This window comes from Macrosteles quadrilineatus, unplaced genomic scaffold (genome assembly GCF_028750875.1).
Source record: "Macrosteles quadrilineatus isolate MER2022 unplaced genomic scaffold, UCM_ALF_1.0 Scaffold_5__1_contigs__length_97177068, whole genome shotgun sequence".
NCBI lineage: Eukaryota > Metazoa > Arthropoda > Insecta > Hemiptera > Cicadellidae > Macrosteles > Macrosteles quadrilineatus.
The window spans coordinates 80,951,025-80,964,373 of NW_026542598.1; the positions used below are offsets into that span (position 1 = coordinate 80,951,025).

At 35.0% G+C, this 13,349-nt stretch overlaps 1 protein-coding gene across 1 annotated transcript; it reads left to right on the top strand.

Moving 5' to 3' along the window:
- The first annotated feature begins 556 nt into the window (after positions 1–556).
- Positions 557–7,622, top strand: LOC128994580 (eukaryotic translation initiation factor 3 subunit G-like). The gene is made up of 4 exons (XM_054419228.1): positions 557–685; positions 2,775–2,916; positions 6,289–6,502; positions 7,085–7,622. The coding sequence occupies exons 2-4, from the start codon at positions 2,776–2,778 to the stop codon at positions 7,573–7,575; spliced, it is 846 nt and encodes a 281-aa protein (XP_054275203.1). The 5' UTR covers positions 557–685; position 2,775; the 3' UTR covers positions 7,576–7,622.
- The last annotated feature ends 5,727 nt before the right edge of the window (positions 7,623–13,349 follow it).

Genomic DNA, 13,349 nt, shown 5'->3' on the forward strand with positions numbered 1-13,349 from the left:
ATTCTACTCTTCATAGCCTAACTTGATGATTGGGATTTGATCAATATTTATTCAGTTGCTTAAATTATTCTTAAATTTGGCGAGAAGAACAAACTAGCCGATTAATTTCAAAGTGTGATCAGGATGAATTTATAAAAAAAAATAATATTGATCCTAAAAGGAATTCTAATTATATCCGTCCTTACAAAACATTGTACGCTACGCTCGATGCAAATAAAGCCTCTGACAGATCCGCCGTAACAGACGACAAAACAAACGACAACTACAATCGAAGAATCGAATCGATAGTATAGTAGTATAGATGATGTGATTCGATAGAGTAACGAACGATAGTCGCGAAATCGCACGGCGTTTTTAGACGAAAAATTGCTCACCCTTCAAATTGGTACAGCTGCTGCTGTCGCTGTCAACTGTAACCACAACTTAAATTCATGGAATAATAACAGTTACAGCGGATAGCTGTGAGAAGCTAATACACATAGGAAGTAACAGTTACCTCGGAAAGTGTTCCAAGAGCTCTGTGGAGGCGAAGGTGCTCGTGGGTACAGAACGTCGAGTCTCTTTCTGTCGCGTTTCGCGTTCGCGTGTGATGATAATTGCCCATAACCTAAAACAAAACTTTAGATCTGTTTTTAGTTTTTCTTTCTGTCAAGCTAGACTTTTTTTACTTACACGCGTCAATCAAGTAAGTTTAAATCTTTTTATGCATCAATAGTGTGTATGTTTCAATAAATGTATACTAGTATCCTTTTCTTTGTAAATTTGGGTCTACTCTACGGTCAAATAAATTTGACAGATGTCAGTTAAAACACGTAGGCTAGGCCTACAGTAGTTTTGCTTTCGCTTTGTTCGATATTGAATTATCCTGGGATAGGGATAGGCCTAGCCTATCCTTTCACAGTAGGAAAACATAGCCTATATTGCTCTATCTCAGTAGACTGTGATAGCCTATTTCATGTTTTGAAAAACTTTGGGTAACATAATTTTGGCTACCATACAAGCGATGTTACCTTAGGCCTACCAAACCTTAACTTAACACACTATAGACTAAGATTTAAATGTGATGAGGCTGCACTTTACTTTAGGTCCTATACTCATTCGAATGAAAATATCGACCGATATATCGATTAATCAATATTTTCATTCGAATGAGTGTAGGATCTAAAGTAAAGTGCAGCCTGTGATGACTAAAAGCCTAGGTAAGTTAAGGCTTATCAACAAATCTTCAGAACTAACCCTGGACGAGAAAAAGGCGAAAATACATGAAAGATGATGTAGGAGAAAGGTTACCTTTATTAAAAAATGGCCTATCATATTAGTGCAGTAATAGAATTAAGTAAGCTTGATTAAGAAACTTTTTATTTACTCATTCAAACCTAACTTAGGTCTGCTCTGAAAGCCTAACTTATGTCTAACCTTATAAAAAAAAATTGCCTAGGCTATAAAATTGTAAAGCGAAGGTGTCATAGGCACATCCAATAATATGGCTGTGCAGTGCCGGATAGAGCCTACGATATATTATCAGATTGCAGCCAATCATTTAATCAATCATGTACGGTAGCCTACCTTATTGGATAACATTAGGCTATTGAATACCAGTCGGTACTAAAATTATGCCTAGTCCTTATCTGATTTGACGCTTAGCTTAAGCATCATAGACCATAGATCTTCAATACAAACTAGGTCCAATAGGGACCGAGCATTCTTATGATTCCAACTGGCTATTTTCAAACTCTAAATTAGGCTACTTAACCCTCAGAGTGTTAAGCGTCGCATAATCGACGCACAACACACCCGCCGTGGTGTTATGCGTCGCTTTTGCGACACGCAAACATCGTTTATGGCAAAGGCTCTGGGACTGACTGAATCAGATTGAACTGAATCGAGATTGGTATCGTTGTTTTCGGCAGATTCCAAGCTTTCTCCTGATGTCTGTTTCTAGACGCTTTTCATTTTAGTTCCGAAAATATTGTAGCAGACAGCTGACGTGCGTATATGTAAACAACTTGGTTAACCTCGCACCGATGACTGATGTGTTTTATTACGTTTATCATTGTTTTAGTGTTAAAAATAAAAAGTAGGCTAGTGATATACGTAGTTTTGCATTATAAGAAGATTTTTAAAGTCATTTTGAAGGGCTGGTTGATGATCCTTAAGAAGTAGGTAGTGATATTGATGTACATTGTCGGCCAGATTCCTAGCTATGGTTAGGCTATGCATTCTTAGCTAACGCTAAATGTACGGTACGAAATCTGTTTTTCACCCATAACTTATTTATTTGCAAATTTACTTACCTTATATTATTATATTTTTGTAATCCTTATAAAATTTAGAACAAAGTGGCTATTTTAAAAAATTTGTAGACTTATAAATTATAAAAATTTATTGACCGCAAACATAAATTTTTTTCATTTATTTTATAATTTTTGAGAAATGTTATCCCCACAAAAATTGTTTTTTTTTGTAATGTTTTTTGTATTGCATTGAAGCCCATAATTTCCCAAACAAAATGATATATAAAACATTATACTTTACATTGTTTTTAAGTTTCTAAGATACATTTTAATAAAACCCTGCAATCGCGCAATAAATGGGCAGACATTAATACCATTACTATGGACACTTGGAGGGTTAACTGAATCATTGCTTTTGGAAAGAAATTAACTTGAATGGCCTCTAAAATAATGTTATTCTAATGGTGGTTGTAGGCCTATCACTAGTAATATTCTAAAATTTTTAGGTACTTATTTGGCAAAAATTTTGATTATTTTCAGAATGCCAGTGGCAGAGGAGGTTAAGTCAAGTTGGGCCGATGAAGTGGAAGAAGAAGGAGGTGCTTTACCTCCACCTACCGAAACTATCCAGAATGGATATAAAATCATCACTGAGTACAAATACAATGACGATAACAAAAAGGTTTGCTTTTTTACAACCAACTTTGTAGTAAACTTAGGTATTTATATTTTGTAATTTAGCCTATTTTAACTGTACAGTCCAATATCATTAAAATTAATTGTTGTAGCCCTGGAACTGAAATAACCTACAATATTTGGTTTTACATTACTTTTTATCAGTTCCAAAAGTAACCTTCATCAACGTGTTACATGTTTCGGCAAGCTGCCATTGCCAATCACTTCATTACAGGAATATAGGCTACAATAATTCTGCTTAAATAGTTTCGTTTTCATTACACATTAGGCCTATATACGACAAACAAACATTTACACAAGACACGCATGACATATATAAATATTGGGTTTTATAGGCCTATTACGAGTATATAGGTAACATTGCCGTTACCGACAGTCTGTTCCCGCTCTTGTACCGGCAATGTTGTAGGCCTATCAAACTAAAAGTATTTATTTATATATTGTGTGTAAATATTGTTTGTCGTGTAATGTGTATTGAGAACGAAGCTATTCAAGCGGAATTATTGTATATTCCTGTAAAGAAGTGTTTCACAACAGTAGCTCGCCGAAACATGTAACACATTGACAATGGTTACTTTTGGAACTAATAAAAGGTAATGTGAAACCAATTATTAGTCCAACATTTAACTTATTGGGTACCTACCCAATATTAGGCTATAGCATTTCAAATTTCTCAGAGATGTTGTACAGAATTTGTGTAGTTATAGAATGTATTGAACCCTTAGTCCCGTATATGACCCTTACTTAGTGGCGAGCTGTAGAACTTTTTTGTAGTTAAATTATATTTGAAGAGTTTTGTTTGTTTTTTTTTCATCCTAGGACACTAGGCACAATCCCGAAATTATTTTTTCACGTTACCCTACCTCAGGCCAGACCTAGAGGTTGCGGCATCTTATCTTCTTATCTTACAGGGATAGGCCGAGACCATGAAGAGTTTCATCCTAAAAGTCAAATTATAGCGCACCCCAGGCAGCTTTTTATTGATAGACCCTACAGATTCAGACATCCGATGAAAGTCTGTAGTCTTCCAATTAATTTCTCTTCAGGATGGTAACTACCTGTTACCTAATTGCCAAGAGTTATCGGAGAGCTTTTCACAATCAAAAAGCAGGTGATCGGCTGTCTCCTCTGACCTACCACAATGCCTACAGATCGGTTCACCATCAAACAAGCCCATCCGTTGTAAATGTTTCCTGAATCGCTCATGGCCAGTTATCAGTTCCGATGTTAATTTAATTCTCCGGCTGTTAGTCTCAAAAAGTCAGAGGCAACCCGTTTGGCAGGCCTAAACACAGAGTTAGCTTGCTAACCCTAAGAAGGGGAGTTTCAACTCAACGTTTTCTGTGCCTTTCATTGGGCCATGAGACAAAAGAGGTGCACACGCTTTTTCGTTCTATACTAAACAGTTTAAAGGGTTGTGGGCCAATCATTGTTACCGCTGAGGCAGCATTTGCCAATCTGTCTGCGGCTTCATTTCCTTCAATGCCTGAGTGAGAGTGTCCAGGCACCCAGCAAAGCGTAAGATCATTCCTCCTACCCTATTCAGACACAGTTGCAAGACAATCCCACATGAGCCTTGAATTGGATTCACAAGAGTTTAGTGCTTTTTAAGGTACCTAACTTGACTCAGTATTGAATGTTAATTGTTTTTGGGTTGCGGCATTATCACTTAGATAAAAATAAAATCCATTGTTGATTTGGTGGGATTTGAACCCGGGACCTCACGGACCGAAGTCCCGCAATCTACCACTAAACCAGCTCGCTCCCGATATTTTCAATTACAGAAATATTGTATATAAATATACTTAACCCTTCCCGGACTCTAGGGGGATATATCCGCTTACATTTTGTTCATAGCGAACAGTAGGCGGATATTCGCCTATCTATTTTGGCTCCGCGGACAGTGGGCGGATACATCCGCCAATTATTACGACATCTATTGTTACCTTTAGTCGATTACGGTAATCTATAACAACATTAATTTTAGTAAAAAGATCCTTTTGTTCAATTAACTTAATTTATGCTGCATTTTTAACTGGTGTACCAGGAATGTTTTTCCTGAAGAAAAAGAGTTTTGATAAACATTTTTTTAATGTAACAAAATAACACAAAAAATGGATAAATGGATAAAAAAATATTTTAGACAAATGTGCTGCATAGGTAAACTAAATTATAGGCTAGATAGAAAAAAGAGAGTTTTTAGTTTCTCTTCAAATAAAGTAATTTTGCTATCTGTTTACATACTATAGGCCGTCCAGAAAGGGTTAAGCCACTTCTTGAGGATTGCGAGAACAGGGTGACCCAACCTTCATGGCAATAAACTTGATGTTTCCACTAAGGATATTTACCCTTATATCCATACTACATGGTGAAGGTTAAATTGTGTATAGAATGAGAATGACCACACTTTTATGGAATAATTTTTGTACAGTACCGGTAGTAAGATCTTCATTTATACATTCCAATACGGAAGTCAATACCTTTACTGGAGTATGGAATGAGATTCAGCAAATGAAGGATCAGCAATATTTCCACAGTAGCATTATTTATGACCGTGTACAATCATGTTGAGGGAAGTTGTCCCTTGGTCTTGAGTTTGACCTCTTCATCTCCACAATAATAAACTTTTATCTTTATTTGTTTACAGAACACATTGATACTAGGGTACTTACTATCTTTCTGCTAATATTATACTGTTTACTTAGATGTAAATACAGTTTTATAAGATCAAAGTTTTAAACATTCATTAAAGTTTAACTGAGTAGGCTGAATTTATCATTCATTGAAAGTCTCACTACATTTTATGATGTCCTACGCACAATCATAAGTAAGTTAGAAATAACAGAGTATTTATTGTAATGGATTATACAATGCAACACAATGATAAACATACCGGAAGATACATTTTTTATAATTTTAAAATAATTTATGTATTAATCAAATAATTTCCTTCAACAAAGGTCTAAATTTGTGTGTGGCAGAAATGTAGGCTATTAGGCTACAGTTCATTTCTTTAAGTCCAGCTAATTGTTTTTTTAGGGATGGAATGAACGTATGTTAGTCCTGCATTTCATTTAGGCTACTAAATTTAAAAAGCGATTTTTGCTACATTATGACAAACTGTACTATATGCTATACCAATTGAGTTTGACTATAATGGGTGACTTTTCAGATTCATTGCAGAAATCAGTCTTGGGGTAACTGAGTTGGGATGTAGCTTGCCAAAAATCACCTTATGTATCGCCAGTTCAACATTTAAAACATCCTAACAAAAAAATTCTAGTCAGGTGTTACCGTAGCCTACTTTGTTTTTGGCAAAACAAGTCACTGTAGTGTTTTAACTTTGGTCTGCCCGCAGGTGAAAATTGTCCGTCAGTACCGTATAGAGCGGCGAGTGGTGTCCAAGACGATCGCTCAACGCAAGGCTCTGAAGAAGTTTGGTGCTGCGGCCAACGACAAGCCAGGTCCTGACCCTGCGACTACGTTCTTCGGGGAAGACGTTTACATGCAGTTCATCACTAACAAGGAGGACCAGGACAAACCAGAGGAAGACCCAATGGATAAGTTGAAAAGTAAGTTCTTTCACACTAAAATTCAATAATGACACTCAAAAATCTTTGTGTTTCAAGGACAAATTCTAGAATAAACTAAACTGCAAGACTAAAAACAAAATAATAGGCCGAACATACATTGTATTTTATAAACAGAATAAACAATGCTTTGGTTAATTAAATCTGCTGTTAACCTAAACTTATAAGTTAACTTTATCAAGGCTTATATCCTTATTTGGAACAAGCTAATCACTTTTTTTTACAGAAATTATGTTATCGAAAATGGCCTTGCCCCCTTTATTTCCTATAACAGTTTCTACCAACTGTAGTTATTATTCAGTCGTTAAGTCTAAGAAAGGGTCACTTGTCATACCTGAAAAACCCTCATGTCTATGATTATGGGTAGTTAAGGTTGAATGAAGTAGGCCTTTAATACATCCATTTCCATTTTTTTTCTGACTTGTTAAACTGTCAAAGAATATTTTTTTGGTAAGATTAGTAAAATAAACAGCTTAATAAATCTTTCCGGGATATAAATTTGGAAATGTTGGAATCCAAGGGTAAAAACCTTAAAACTTCAATACAACACTGTTTTGTTGACAGACATGGGAGAGAAGGGTGTGGTGAAATGCCGTAACTGCAACGGAGACCATTGGACCCTCAAGTGTCCGTTCAAGGACATGAACATCCAGGGAATGAAGGCAGACGACAAGAAGATGTCGACCCCTGCCGCACCTGCTGCGGCTGACGATAAGAAGCCAGTGACCAGCAAATACGTCATTCCTTCTATGAGAGACGGTGGGAACAAGAGCGGCCAGAGTATGAAGGGGAACAGAGACGACGCTTTGGCAATTAGAGTGTCGAACCTGTCGGACAGTACGCAGGACGCTGACTTGGAGGATCTTGTGAAGCCGTTCGGACCAATCAGCAAGCTGTACCTGGCTAAGGACAAGACTACCGGATTGTGCAAAGGCTTTGCGTACATCCACTTCAGGAACAGAGCCGACGCTGCGAAGGCCATCATGTCTCTCAACGGCCACGGATACGATCACCTCATCCTCAACGTTGACTGGTCCAAACAACAAGGGCAGTAGTGAGTGTTCCATCGAATTTGGCTGGTGAAATAAATATAATTGGGTTATATTTGGTTTCATTCTTCCTCTTTGTGAGCTATTGGGTTCAAATTAGCGATCTTTTTGTCAATACATCTTTATCTTTATCTCATCTTCAATGTAGGCTATTCTTTATCTTTGTGGCCCAGGTAGGTACTGGATTTAAATTAGCAAATTTGTGTCAATACAATATTATTATCTTTTATTTCGGCTGGTCTAAGTTACAATGCCAGTAGCAACAATTTGAAAACTGAACTAAGCATCTGGAAAATAAATAAACATTATTGGTCTAATGATTTGTTTTTGTTCCTCCTCTTTATGAGCTACTGGGTTTATTAGCAAACATAAAGTCATTAAAGAATTTCAAATTTTTTCTAGACATTGCCAAATCAAATTAAAAAAATTATATTGTAAAAGTTAGGTACAGTAGGGCAATAGCAATAGCAATAGCAATAGCAATAGTCGATTTTACGAAACAATTGGGGTTTGGCTTTGTTTGTATAACAGATTTTTTTAGATAAGTGGTCATTGACAGTAAAAATGAAATATGTTATATTTAAATACATTTCTTCAGATACTGTATATTTTACTGATTTTCTCTTATGCAGTTGTAGCAACACCTGTGAGCATAACCTACAACCTTGTGCTCTGTGCTTCACAGGTAAACGTCTCTCGCGATTGTGGCAATAACCAATGATTGGCCTTTTTGTTAACCAGTGTTTTGGATAACCGGGCTTTAGATAATCGAAGCTCTACTATAGACCTCTTAATCTAACTTAGTACTAATACAAAAATTAATAGATTTTTTTTCTTTTTTTAATTTATGGTTAACATCATAAATTAAATCATGGCCTGTTTTTCTAGTGGGACCTTGGTCTGATCATGGGAATGCCTGTGTAGCTTATGATCTAAACTGGACCCAGCTGTCTGTGATCATTGATTGAGCTTTTGATAGATAAACAGCTGATCTGTCACTAGCAAAGCTACAGTGCCATCATTAGGCAAAATCTGCGACTGTACTTGGCCCAGTAACTTGTCACGCTTGGGGCAAAACAGAAAAAAAAAATAGTAAAACGTCTGTGAATTGACATAAATAGTGGCCATTTGTCCTCATTTGACACTCTAAATCTCTATTTTTTGTCCTAAATCTAAACGTGTAAATCTAAATGTATGGACACATCTCAAAACCTGCAATAACAACAACACATAACATAATAATTTATTTATAGGTTTTATACAACTTAGATTTTTATAAAGATTTAAATTTTGAAGAAAATTGCTTGAGTATGGAGGTTTGAAGAATGGTGTTGCTAGAATTTCTTCCACCATTATTCACACTGTTTACATTTCTTCAGTATTCATTTCTAGTTCTTCTAAGTAAGAACTCCAAAGAATAAAATTACGAAGTACCAGGTTAAATGTTGAGTGAATTACCCCAGGGAAAAGTGCCCAGGACTTTGCCTTGGGCCGAAATTGGCTTAAGGCGCATCCTCAGAAGACTCCTCAAGTATACTTAAAAAGAAGTTTAGAGGACAGGGAATGGATTTTGAGATAGGCAATGATAAATAAAGACTTACCAATTTCAAGGTGATGGGATGGGCAGTTTTTGAATACCGTACCTAAATGACTTGCAGAAAGATTTTAAAGATAATTTCTAGCTGATGGCTCTTTTCAATCATCAATTATCAACCATTGAGATGGGGACGCCACTTAGGTGCGTATTTTAACCCAAATATGAGTGAAGGATAAGTGTAGAATGGTGTGAGATGATCTGTGTAGCTTTTTCAATTCGTAGGCTTGGACAGGCATATGTTGTTCGCAAAGCTGTGGGTTAAAGACTTTTTAGCAAATTTCTTATGGGTTAGAATCACAGAATTTTTCTATAAAGAAGAAACTATTACCATAGGCGGCAATAGACCCGGAATAATTCGAGTAATTTTAGTCCAATTTTGATTAATTTTATTGGGTTAATTTTGGATAAACTTTGAAGTTTTCAAAAATTGGGGCTTTTCTAATTTTTTACTTTTAAAACAAGGATATGACCAATTAATTTGAAATTTCATTACATCCATCATGTAGAACTTTAAAGAAACAAACAGTTTTGTATATAAAAGCATTGTTGTAGCTAGTACAACTTAAATGTTACGGATAAAATAAAAAAATCATTAAAAATTCTTATGTTACTCTTAAGGAGAAAAAGAAATATTTTGTAGTATACTTGTTTATGGACATGATTTGATCAAATTTGACAAATTTATTTCTTTCATCCTATACTACTATTTTTTTTTTATCAAAACCACCTATTCCCTTCCCCGTCAAAGCAACTCTAAGAAGTAGAGAATAAATATCACTTGTTTATGGATCTACTTATAACACTTGTTTGGGATTTTACTTAAAACCCAATAAGACAAATTGAAATTTGCTTAGTCTGCAGGTCTGCTGTGATGGGGAGGGGGTAATCTTATATAAGCATTTGGTTAGCTTGTTTATGCTGGGAATCTTATTCTAATTAGTTGGTATATTGGCATAAATTTAATCACCAATTACTCCATTTGTTCACACCTTTTTCTTAACTGTTTTGTTCTTAAATATTTTGTAATACTGATGTCTGTGGAATCATAAAACACCCATTACTAACGATTGGAACTTAATTAAAATTTCTATCTTGACGGAAAAGTCGCTGCAGGCACTGAAGTTTTAACTGTTCCGCAGAACAGTTAGAATGTTTGTATGTTACTTGCGTGGCTAAACTTTTTAAAGTCCTAGAATACACATCCATCATTGGAATACCTGCAATACACCATTTATGTTGTTAAATAAGTCTTGCTTAGAAGATTCTTCTTAACACAAAAAATAACAGTGTTAAGTGTTGAAAATCAATTCAACCAGTGATGTGATGTGTCACCGTACTGTCCACTTGATTGATGAAAATTGCTCAATTGGACTAGATTTCCAGTTTAGTAAAGGCTAACTAAAATATTCAGAACTTGTCTAGGGTGATGAGATACATATCCTATACTATAATACGAGCTAAGTCTGTTTGTTTGTCTGCAATATATGTCTCAAAATCCAGCGGAGGGATTTTTACCAAATATTATAATTAGGTACTTATAGCCCTAAAACGTGATTGGTGACAGCCACTACCTCAGGAACATTTGCATTTCACTACATTGTTCTAACAGTAATATATCACAAAGTGAACACTTTCTGTTTTACTTCCCCCCCCCCCCCCCATTCACGTAGAAAATTGTTTTTGTCAAAATTTCCGAGTTTAAGTTTCGGGAGGACATATCTTCTTTGCGTCCCTCTGGACTAAAAAAAGTGGATTTTGAGGTGATGTCTGTGTAGATGTGTACAGAGATAAAGATCACTTGTTAAATCCCATTTTTATGAATCTCGGTATGTGGATACCAATCCCTGGTACTTCCAGGATTTTTTTTTAGTTTTTTTGAAATTTTAATTTTGAAGGAAATCTTATATATTAATACCCCCGCCGCAGCAAACCTGCAGACTAAGCGAATTTCCATTTGACTGATTGGATTTACACTGAAATGTCTACTTACAAATATAACATTTATTCTTGATTTAAATAGAATTAGTTTAACAAGTACTTAGGTTTGCTGCATCAGGGAGGGTAAAACTGCTTTTTTTTGTAAAATGTGAATAGTTAGTAAGAAATAAAAACATTTTCCAAATTTGATCAAGATATGTTCACAAACGAGCAAACTACAACAGTTTACTTATTCTCCATAAGAATAACATGGGAATTTTAAATTTACAATTTTTTTGAATTTTCTCCGTAACCATTAGGCGCATAATAACGCTTCAATATACTAAATTATTTGTTTTTTAAAGCTCTACAAAATGGTTTGGAAAGATATTGCTAAATTTTATGTTTTTTGGGTCAAAAATGGGAAAAACCTATTTTTACCCCATAAAACCCCCCGTAAACCCCCGTTCCCATGGTCCGATCATGCTGGATCGCGAACTCGTTCGAATAAATGTACGTTTACACGTTTGTACCAAATTTCATCAAAATCGGATAATTTTTTCTCGAGTTATTGTGCTGACGGACACATATATATATATATATATATAAATATATATATATATATATATGAATTTGAACGGATGGTGTTTTTGGCCTCTAAGGACCTCAAAACGAAAATAAAAATCGGTCCCGCGTCCAGGTCTTACCATGAGTACTACGGTAATAGCTTATTCCCTATATGGGAAATTCGCTAAAAACTTGGTTTTTCTTTTCCGACTACGTTTGGCTCTTCTACCCGACTGATTTTCATGATTGAGGTCTCAAATTGAAGGTATGTTCGCACAGATTTGCCATCAAACATCGGCATGTATTCAGTATTCATCTATAATCCCACTCGGCTTACACGTTAACGAAATTTGCTTCCAATGTATTTCTTATGGGAGTTTAATTTGGTTCTTTTCCGAGTTCGTTTAGCTCTTCTACCCGACCGATTTTTATGATTGAGGTCTCAAATTGAAGGTATGAACGTCAAGTTTTCTCATAAAGCATTGGATAATATTTACCCACTGTATTACTAGACCAGAACATATAATTTGATTTATTTTCTAAATCTTACTTTAATTTTAGATGTACCTTCACCCGTTATAATATTATAATCCTATATATTTTAGTCTAAGAACCTTCAGTGAAATACTGGCTTTCATCTAAGCTATTATTTATTCAATCGTATGAGTTTCAAGCAAACGCAAGGTGAAAAACCAACATAAAAATTTTTTTTCATAAGGTTTTTATATGATTAAAAGTTAATAGCTCCAGTATTGGTAATGTTTTTCTATATATTTATTTTATATACATTTGATTATTTCTCGGATATTATATTTGTTTTAATGCTGAAGAGCAGCACGGGTCCTATAGACTCAAAATAATCTGTAAGTTATAGGCTTTAATTTTAGCTATCAATCGTTTATACTGTATTACTCAATAAAAAATCATAAATTTAATTATTTATCGGATATTATATTTATTTTAAAGCTGCAGAGCAGCATGGGTCCTCTAGTCTTATTTTAAAATAATCAGCCCAAACGATTTTGATTAAAATTTTGTATGTTATGTTGTTACTGTATATTATATGTTATAGCTTTTAACTCTTAACATGGTACAACCCCCATTAGACCATTGCTGTCAAAATTACAGTTAAAAAGTTATTACAACTTTTGTGATTTTTTCTATACCAAAGTTTTACTACCGCCGCTGACAAGCTAATCGGAGAAAGTATGTGTCAGATTGCGGATGCCAATTATTTGTAACTGTTTTACTGTTGTGCTGGTAGGCCTGTTGTGTTTTATTTGTGTCAGCATTGCGGCTCTCGTTGACTACGAGAAAACAACACTTTCACCCTGAGTTGCGTGGCCTACTACATGCGTTGCCAACCCTCAATTAATCGGTCGATTGGAATCGACGCTAACTCCTGATTTCCCAAAACATATAATATAAATAAAACATGCATATGCATATAGCATATTTAAATAATAAAGAAATTGAATTATTTTCCATATTTGTTGAGCTCTTTGATGACTTTAACTTTCTTGACTTTAATTTAGCATTTGACACTTTTTTTTGGACGATACATAGTCCAAACTTAATTTAATTTTTGATGGTAGTTGTACTAATACCCTCCTACTATAAATAGTGACCACAAATAAATTACCATACACTAGCTAAGTGGAAAAAGTTGGACATATTATTGATAACACATTATGAGTAA

What these genes read in the sequence shown, in the direction of transcription:
- LOC128994580 (XM_054419228.1), top strand. Translation starts at nt 2,776, where the DNA reads ATGCCAGTGGCAGAGGAGGTTAAGTCAAGTTGGGCCGATGAAGTGGAA. An exon ending in ACAATGACGATAACAAAAAG is followed by an intron (nt 2,917 to 6,288) that starts GTTTGCTTTTTT and finishes GTCTGCCCGCAG; the next exon opens with GTGAAAATTGTCCGTCAGTA. An exon ending in CCCAATGGATAAGTTGAAAA is followed by an intron (nt 6,503 to 7,084) that starts GTAAGTTCTTTC and finishes TTTTGTTGACAG; the next exon opens with ACATGGGAGAGAAGGGTGTG.